We start from the raw sequence: 9,842 nt of genomic DNA, 5'->3' as shown, positions 1-9,842 counted from the left end.
ATTCCTTGTTCAAATCCTTTGCTCTTTCTTATGCATATTATAGTTTGACTATTGCATGACTTATCGAAAGGAACTTTGAACTAATTAGGTGAAGTTCTTTTCCTTAACCTGATTTGATGCTTAGTTTGGTTGCTAGTGACAGGATATGTTAAAGGACTTCTATCCAGATCCCGGCAATCCGGGGTCCTGGGATATATTTTATGAGAGTAAAATTGAATAAAGCTAGAACTGCAATAAGCTAACCTTCAACAGTTTTAAATGGACGCTCTATGTTGATCTCAAATGCGAGCGTATGTTGTGTTTGTCTGAAAATCAAGTTGCACTTGCAGTGCAAAGTTCTTTCCCAAGCTTTTGCCCAATGGTAAGTATAGCATCAAGGAACAATTTGGCTAGGAGCTCATATTTGGATTTGAGCAAAGTGCAGGGAGTTTGCTGAAGTTTGAAAATGATTTTAAATAGTGAAATCACTACAAATCAAAAATTCGATAATATTAATGTGTGTATATGTTTATTAACAAACAAACAATAGACTAGCAGTACAATTGCCATTAACAACAATAACTAGTAACATCACTAGCAGAATTTCTAATTTGTCATAAAATTTGTGAATACTGATTTATTGACGATTTATTCAATCATCTAAGAATTATTTTGTAGAGTTGTTCGTCAACACGAAAGTTCAACCTATAGTTCAAGAAACTTTTGCAATTTAGAGATTACTATTGCTATGTCTAGAATAAGGTTTTAATAATGGTAATATCTCGGTATAAAAAACAATCTCTACATCATTACTTAATGAAGATTTGATGAATTTGACTACTAAGTCCTTACTTTGATGGTATTATTTCTTACCCCTCGGTTAAGAGGACAAGATTCCATTCTGAGTTGTGTAGGCGCTCGCTTCGATCCTACTGGATAGGATGAGTATAGGTAGAAGGTGAGGATTAAACCTCGACATTGTGTGAGCCGCAACCAATGGACTAGATTTTAAGGGAGCCAAATAAAATAGTCACAATGACCTTAGTAACTACTACAAGGGTTAATATATAATGTTACAGATAATGACATTATTTGCTCAAATCGTTGTATATGTAATAAATAGTGATAGTGCCATGTAACCAAAAAAATCAAATAGAAAAGCTGCATTGCTGCCATGTAATCTCCCTATTAGATTTCTCACTGATAACCACTCCAACAAGTAGCCGGTAACAGTCTCATTTAGCGAGTTAGACATTGCTTTCAGCATTTGTTTAATAAAAATAAGCTGTTGAAATATTTATGATTTTTTTTTTTTGAACTGCTATGGTGACTTTAGAGCTTATAATTTAATCCAACAAAGGAATTACTCCAAGTTTGGCCCCTGCTTATTAAGACACAAGAAGTTACTATGTCTCCCTCCGTGACTACGTACAAAAAGATTTAAATACCGGCTAATATTGTCCGGTTAAAAAGAGGCGTAACTTTCTTCGCAGGTTCCTCGCTGGTAACTTCGGTTGCCGCGTTGCCTTCGCGTGAACAACGTTTCCCCGGCGACGCCCACCGGGAAAATCCCCTCCCCGCTCACGGATATCACGCATCCTCCGTTGCTCTATGACGTGGCATCCGAATGCCGAAAACTGTTCCAATCAAAAGAACACACGTCATCGCGCAACCAGTTTGCGTAAAATCCCTAATGTGGAAGGCATCGCCCTCGATAGTTGGACGCGGCCATCCCATTGGCCCGGTCCTCTGTGACACCCTGACATCTATGAAAGTAGGAAAACTTACCAAAAAACGGGAAAGAACGTGGATCCTATAATAGTAATAATAAAAAAACTCCTTTACGAATCGATGTGGGAAGAAACCTTACCGAAAGAAACCAAATTCTTCTGAGACCACAATAAATTCCCCGAGCTGGCTCTGTCCCCTATCTCTTTCTCCAAATTCCAATTCCATCTCCCCTAGAATTTTCTGTGTGGGTCGGCTGATGGGGCTTTTGGTGGCGATGGTGGAGAGAGTGGGGATGTACGCGGGGACGATCTGGGCGCTGCAAGAGCGGAGGTTCGCCACCGTCTTCGACGCCGCCACCTCGGTCGCTCGGTCCTTCATCTTCTCCGTTTTGTTCTGCGTCCTGATGGTGAGGAGATGACCATGAATGGCCTTTTCTTGTTCCTGATCTCTCGTATAATGAAATGAAATTTTAGCTTTGCTCCCCTTTCTGTGGATTCCCTTCTCTGTTTGTGCTTCTGGATTGGGATTTGATGGAATGCGAGAGTTGGGATTGGATCCTGATGGGTTTTTTGGGGGCGGGATTGGGATTTGATGGAATGCGAGAGTTGGGATTGGATCCTGATGGGTTTTTTTGGGACCGGGGGAACGATCTAATGATGATGGCAACCACCACTTGCCCGGTAGGTGTAAGATTTTGTTATCATGTCATATGATAGGATCGGTTGTAGCAGAAAAAAGACCACCAAATCCTGTATCTCATTCTACCCACTGTAGTCCCAGTATCCACTTGAACACTTTTTTGCCATTACCTGCAGTGCTGGTTGAATGATTGATCAAATGACGTTCCCGTGGAGTAATTAATTTTTCTTTTTCTCCGTTGCTTGATCGAGATTCAATCTTATTTAAACTAGCAACCGGGCATGTGCCGTGCACGGCTAAGGGGGAGAGAGCAGAAAGAACAAGAATCAAATATTTGTATGAGTCGAAATAGAGAAAAAGATAGAGCCTAATTTTTTAAAAAAATTTATGAAAGGGATCCGACTACAATAATTCATTCGGCATTCGACAGGAATACAGTACGGCAAATGTTGGGTATGGATAGATTTAAAATTATTGTATTAAAAACTCGGCCTTCAAAAAGATTTGTGGCCAGAGTTTGGATATGTGTCAATGTGTGCATCCAGATATAATTATACATGGTTTTACAGTTTGGCAATAAAAGTTTGCACTTATACGTATGGGCAAGCATATGTCTCTTTCTGGGTGAACGATATTTGAGACCTGATCTGGCCACCTCCTAGCCATATGATGAAGAATAGATCTCAAGCCATATGATGAAGAATAGATCTCAATGCATTAACCTATCATTAATTTTTTTTAGCATTTTCCAACGGAAAAAAAAAGGCTTAGAAAGCATGCCTCCCCCTCTCCACCTTACCTCTTTAACCCTTTCTTTTTTGCTCGCTCTTGATATCTACTTTTTTTTCTTCTCTCTTTTGCTACTTTCTTCTCTCTCTATCATTCTTTGGATCATTTCCTAGGGATCTGTGTCTCCTTTTCTCTTTTCTCTCCTCCCACTCTAGGTTCTACCTCTAATTTGTTAATAACTCTCTCTCTTCCCTCTATTCCACTCCTTTCTCTCTATGTTCTCATTTCTACTCTGCCCCTCCTCCCACTCTTTTTTTAGCCAAGATCTTCAACCCTCTCATCGGCAAGGATTGCCAAGAATGATGATGGTGAGAAAGTTTTGAAATCTTGAAAAATTCTGAATAATACCAAAAATAACCATGTTTTCAAAGGTAAGCTCCTTCCCTTAAAACTTAGAGGTTTCTCGGCAATTTTTTTTTTTTTGAGAGAGAGAGAGAAAATATGACTATCCAAAATGTTGATTTATATGTTTTTTGCTTTGTTATCGTCGATCCCTAATATTACTATTTCTCTTGTGCCTTTTATTCTTTTCTTCTTCTTATATATTTTTCTCTTCTTCTTTCTCTTGTAATTGATTTCCTTCAACCTTGGATCCAAAACTTTAAAGAAAACCTTAAACTAGTGGAATAGCATTCTTCAAGAAGCCAAGGAGCATAATCCCACTCTCTTCTCTGATGTCTCTCGATCTCTCTACCCTATCCAAAAGCAATACCGAGAATATCGATGGCTTTGAGATCCATGCCCATCCTATGGTTGGGGAGGAAACGGTATCCAACCCTATATTTGGTTGACCATAGCCAAATGTATATATATATATATTCTATTATCTAATATATGTAATATACATACATATAATTACATACATATGCCTATATTAATAACCTTATTAGTTGAGCTCTTTATTTTGGATAATAAGTATAGCTTTTATTTAATATAGCTCTTTATCAAAATATAACAATATAATATCATATTAAACCATATCAAATCAAGAATTTATTAGTTTACTAAATTAATATGGAAATTAATGACATAATTAATAAATATATTTGCTTAATGTATGCTGATTTTAAAGAAAAATATTTTTCATTAATTTTTATTGCATTTTTATAATCATAATCTTATTCAAAAATTGAAGTATAATCACTAATAACCTTACTATATTGCATTTAAATACCCTCTAGATGCAATACCTTTCTATTTCTTATTATATGCACGTTTGATCATAGTTTTATTATTTTATAATAATATATCATTTTACCATATTGATAAATATACATATACTATTAGAATTTTGTATATTTATAGTTTTTCTATGAACTTGTATAGTTTTTTACCCAACCATTATTAAAGTTGATTCTTAGTATATAATAAAAATTTAGTTATTGAAGCCTTTTATTTATTATATAGTATTATATTGTTATATTGCATTTCAAGAATACCTGAAAAAAGAAGCAAAAAATTGTACTCTGTATATCATATGGGTTATATGCTAGTTTTAATCTATTTTTAGGATAAAGAGAAGAGATATTCTTAATAAAAAAAATTGATAGATAAATCAAGAAAGAACATTTTCTAATTCAAATATTATGTTTTGTTTTATATAAGTTAGACACAGACACAACAGTGTAACTCAATCCAATAGCCCTACAAATTTAATTTGGTCAAACTAGATTGACAATTTTATTTACAAATCCAATAGTGATAATCAGTGGACTTGGACTTGTTTATATTTAAATTCAATCTAATTATGAGTACCGTTAATTTAGCCAGACTTCAATTAAAAATCGGCTAATAGTTTATTAGATTTCTTTTAAATTTTAGGAAAAAATTTAGAGCCCCGAACAAAGGATTGAGATCGTGATCATCTGCCCAAGCCTCGGCTGAGGAGATAAGACTGTGACCATTGCAGAATGACCGTGGCATGTGCGGTCTCCGTGAGGCTGGTATGGAGTAGCCACCGAGCTATTGGGGTTGCTCCCAGTTGCTGGCCAATTCATGGGCGGATGTGAAACTACCGTGCTTATCCCCTTCAAAAACATTTCTATTCAATTCCTTCTTCCTACCTAATTGAGCCACCGCCAAGCTCCGATGCCTCCTCCTCCCTTCCTCCTCTCCAGTGGTCGCCATGCCACCATAGTTGAGCACCACTGCCTACCCACAACCACGACCATGTTCCTCATCTCTCAAACCCCCTTTGTTTTTCTGTTTTGCATTTTGCCGTCACAACCCTGGTAGAACCGCCACTCTGACTAAGGTTCGTTGCCTTTGCTACTCGCTGACAAGCCCCCTTTACCACACTCCTTTTTTCCCTCTATGTCGAGCCTTATCCCTCTGATTTCAGTCGAGATCTTGTTTAGCCACCTCTCTCTCCCTCTATTTTGTCTATTTCCACTTGCCATCACCCCCATTGGCTGTCGCCAACTCGTCACTAACCCACCACCGCTACGGTCTAGCCGCCATCAACCCCCCCTCTAACCTCTTCTCTTCCCTCTTTTCCTCTTTTCCTTTTATCATTATATTCTTCTATTTTCATCTTTTTTGTCATCTATTTTTTTCACATAATCCACATCTCTTCCACGAATTTTCCTTATCTATTCTTCCATGAAGAATATATCTCAATTTGTTAACCTATCATTAATTTTTTTTAGCATTTCCCAATGGCGAGAAAAATAAGAAAAGCAGTTACTTCAGAAAACATACCTCTTCCTTTCTGTTTCTCTACAGCGAGGAAGAAAGAAAGCAATTATCTTAGAAAGCATGCCTCTCCCTCTCCACCTTACCTCTTGCTCTTGATAACCGCTTTATTTTCTTCTCTTTTGCTACTTTCTTCTCTCTCTACCACTCTCTGCATCATTTCTTGGTGATCTGTGCCTCCCTTTTTCCTTCTCTCTCCTTCCACTCTAGGTTCTACCTCTAATTTGCTAACTCTCTTCCCTCTCTCTCTCTCTCTCTCTCTCTGTTCTACCTCCTCTCTCTTCTTTATTCCTTTCTCTCTATCCTCTTATTTTCTGCTTCGCCCCTCCTCCAACTCCTTTTTTAGCCAAGATCTTCCACCCTCTCGCCGGCAATGGTTGCCAAGAATGATGATGGCGAGAAAGTTTTGAAATCTTGAAAAATTTTAAATAATACCAAAAATAACCATGTTTTTAAAGGTAAGCTCCTTCCCTTAAAACTTTTAGTTGTAGTTTTCTCAGCAAAAAAGAAAATTTAGACAGAAAATATGACTATCCAACATGTTGATTTATACATGTTTTTGCTTTGTTATCTTCTGTCGCTAATATTGTAATTTCTCTTGTCCCTTCTATTCCTTTCTTTTTATATATTTTTCTTTTCTTCTTTCTCTTGCAATTGATTTGTTTTAACCTTGCATCCAAAACTTTAAAAGAAACCTTAAACTAGCGGAGTGATATTCTTTAAGCAGCCAAGGAGCATAACCCTACTCTCTTCTCTACTGTTTCTCGATGTCTCTACCCTATACAATAACAATACCAAGGATATCAATGGCTTTGAGATCCATGCTCATCCTATGGTTGGGGAGGAAACTGGATCCAATCCCATATTCAGTTGACCATAGCCAAATGTATTTATATATATTCTATTATCTAATATATGTAATATACATACATACATATGCCTATATTCTATTATCTATATATATTCTATTATTAACTTTTTATTTTGGATAATAAATATAGCTTTCATTTAATATAGTTCTTTATCAAAATATAGCAATATAATATCTTCTTAAACCATACTAAATCAAGAATTTATTAGTTTACTAAATTAATATAAAAATTAATGAAAAAATTAATAAACGTATTTGCTTAATGTATGTTGATTTTAATGAAAAGTATTTTTCATTAATTTATATTGTATTTTTATAATCATAATCTTATTCCAAAATAAAAGTACAACCACTAATAACCTTACATTTCTAGTTCTTATTATATACACGTTGGATCATAGTTTTATTATTTTATAATAATATATCATTTTACCATATTGATAAATATATATATACTATTAGATTTTGTATACTGATAGTTTTTCTATGAACTTATACTGATAGTATTAATGATAATGATAGAAGTTTTTATTCAGCCATCATTAAATTTGATTTTTAATATATAACAAAAATTTAGTCTTTGAAACCTTTTATTTATTATAAAGTATTATATTGTTATATTGCATTTCAAGAATACTTGGAAAAAGAAGCAAAAAATTGTACTCTAGATCGTATGGGTTATATGCTTGTTTTAATCGATTTTTAGGATAAAGAGAAAGATATTCTTAGTAAAAAATGATAGATAAAATCAAGAAAGAACATTTCCTAATTCAAAAATTATTATTTTTTATATATAAGTTAGACTCAGACACAACAGTGCAACTCGATCCAATAGGCCTATAAATTCGATTTGGTCGGGCTAGATTGACAGTTTTACCAATAGGGATAAGCAACGAACTTGGACTTGTTTATTTTTAAATTCATTCTAATTATGAGAATTGTTATTTGGGCCAGACTTCAACTAAAAACCGACAAATGGTTTGTTAGATTCTCTTTAAATTTCAAAAAAAAATTAGAGCCCCAAACAAAGGATCACGATTGTAATTCTCTACCCAAGCCTCAGCTGAGGAGATAAAGCTACGACCATTGTAGAATGGCCGTGGCCTGTATGGACTCCGTGAGGTTGGTATGGAGTAGCCACCCAACCATTGGGGCTGCTCCCAAGTGTTGGCAAATTCGTGGGCGTTTGCGAAACCACCATGCTTATTCCCTTTCGAAACCTTTCTAGTCAATTCCTTCTTTCTCACCTAATCGAGTCACCACCAAGCTCTGACGCCTCCTCCTCGCTTCATCCTCTCTAGCAGTCGCCATTCCACCATAGCTGAGCACCACTACCTAGCCACAATCACGACCATGTTCCTCCTCTCTCAAATCCTCCTTTGTTTTTCTGTTCTACATTTTGGTGTCACAACCTTGATAGAACTGCCACCTCTAACGAAGGTTCGTTGCCTTTGCTACTCGCTGACGAACCCCCTTCATCACCCTCCTTTTTCTCCTCTATGTCGAGTCCTATCCCTCTGATTTCAGCTGAAACCTTGTTTAGCCACCTCTTTCTTCCTCTGTTTTGTCTATTTCCGCTTGACATCACCCTCGTCGACTGCCGCTAGCTAGTCATTGACCCACCACTGCCACGGTCTGGCTGCCATCAACCCCTCCTCTAGCCTTTTCTCTTTCATCTTTTCCTCTTTCTGTTCTGTCATTATCTTCTTCTGTTTTTATCTTTTCCCTCATTTGTTTTCACATAATCCACATCTCTTCCATGAATTTTCTCTCTCTCCCTCATCTAATATACCTTCTTCCCTGACTCATGGACCTAATATCATGATATCCCCTTGCTATCAAGTATATTAGGTCCAAAACCCAATTGGACCTAGACCAAGTCACTCTCTCCTTCTCCCATTGGTCAACCTAGATCGAGTCTAATCCCCTCCATTTAGCTTAATTACCTTTTAATTACTAGTTAGATCTAACCTAAAAATTCTAATCTAATCAGGAGGAAACAAGAACCCAAATAGGTGGGAGGTGTGATTAGAATAGACCCCTTCACATTCAGGTAATCACAAAACTCTATCTTTCTACGAAATACTTTTGTTAGTATAGGTTGTAACTAATCGTTAGATCAAAAGGGTGATTGAGACCCCCAGATGCTAGGTTAGACATGGTGGTGTAAATGTAGATTGGACCCTACTCGTGGGGCAAAGTCACTAGTTTATGGATCTAGGATCACCACCTATGTCTCAAAAAAACCTTAAATTGTGGAGTCTGAGAAGGTCTCACAACTTAATGGGATAATACAAATTATATGACACCTTATAGAAGTCTAATAAGTCACCTAAATTATTTCAGGTTTTGAACAATCTTCCGTTGTGTGAATCTTGAGATTGTAAAGCTAAAAATTATAAATTTTCTTTATTTCTGATAGTTTTGTAGTGAATGCCATGTGTCAGGGGAAAAATATAAGTCGTCACGACTGCGAGACCCTCCGACCTGGAGGCGCCGAGCAGACCCCCTGACCCGGAAGCGCCCGAGCAGCCCTACTGACCCAAAGACGCCCGACTCGCGCTGTAGTCGCATCCCCCCGCAGCGCGACTAAAAAACCACGCCCTGCTTTCGTCAACAATCAAAGCATATGGCTCTTACAGACGTCCAATTTACTCAACAATCAAAGCGTATGGCTCCTGCAGGTACTCAGCTTACTCAACAATTAAAGCGTATGGCTCCTATTGTCTACGGACATCAAGCCTCTTACGGAAAACCTGCTTGGCTATGAATGATGGTATGACTCCATGATGACTTGAGAGCTTCGGCCTAATCTCCTACAGTAACGACATTGCTTCACACGATCGAGCATTGATTTCTACTGCATGCCCAATTGTACTACAGACCGTTTGCCCCGTCACATCATAGGTAACCCAGCCCCCTCTATAAAAGGAAAACTCCCCCTCTTTAAAGAAGAGGAGGGAAAACTCTGAATATTGACTACTCCCGTTCATACACTTGCCCCCTCTAACTTAAGCATCGGAGGGCCGGCGCCGGAAACCCCAGCCACCGGCTTCTTGCAGGTTTTCCGGAGGACGTCGCACGCTAGCCGGACCGCCGTTCATCGACTCTCGCCGGAGCTCCCCTTCTCCTCAGCCGA

General features: G+C 37.5%; 1 protein-coding gene across 2 annotated transcripts; it reads right to left on the bottom strand.

Annotated features, from left to right (window-relative positions):
• Positions 1-1,155: 1,155 nt before the first annotated feature.
• Positions 1,156-3,878, bottom strand: LOC120108651. 2 transcript variants are annotated; one of them, XR_005509918.1, is made up of 2 exons: positions 1,850-3,878; positions 1,156-1,616 (listed from the first exon to the last, which is right to left on the bottom strand). XR_005509918.1 is itself a non-coding variant. In XM_039122319.1 (2 exons), exons 1-2 carry the CDS (start codon positions 2,086-2,088, stop codon positions 1,670-1,672), a joined length of 315 nt encoding a protein of 104 aa, XP_038978247.1. In that variant the 5' UTR covers positions 2,089-2,415; the 3' UTR covers positions 1,636-1,669. The 2 variants fall into 2 exon arrangements, 1 of the variants encoding a protein (XP_038978247.1); XM_039122319.1 differs by lacking the exon at positions 1,156-1,616 and adding an exon at positions 1,636-1,745 and having other exon boundaries at positions 1,850-2,415.
• Between the last annotated feature and the right edge of the window lie 5,964 nt (positions 3,879-9,842).

This window comes from Phoenix dactylifera, unplaced genomic scaffold (genome assembly GCF_009389715.1).
Source record: "Phoenix dactylifera cultivar Barhee BC4 unplaced genomic scaffold, palm_55x_up_171113_PBpolish2nd_filt_p 001465F, whole genome shotgun sequence".
Classification (NCBI taxonomy): Eukaryota; Viridiplantae; Streptophyta; class Magnoliopsida; order Arecales; family Arecaceae; genus Phoenix; species Phoenix dactylifera.
The sequence above is the reverse complement of the archived record's forward strand: the minus strand, read 5'-3'. Positions and strand labels throughout refer to the sequence as shown.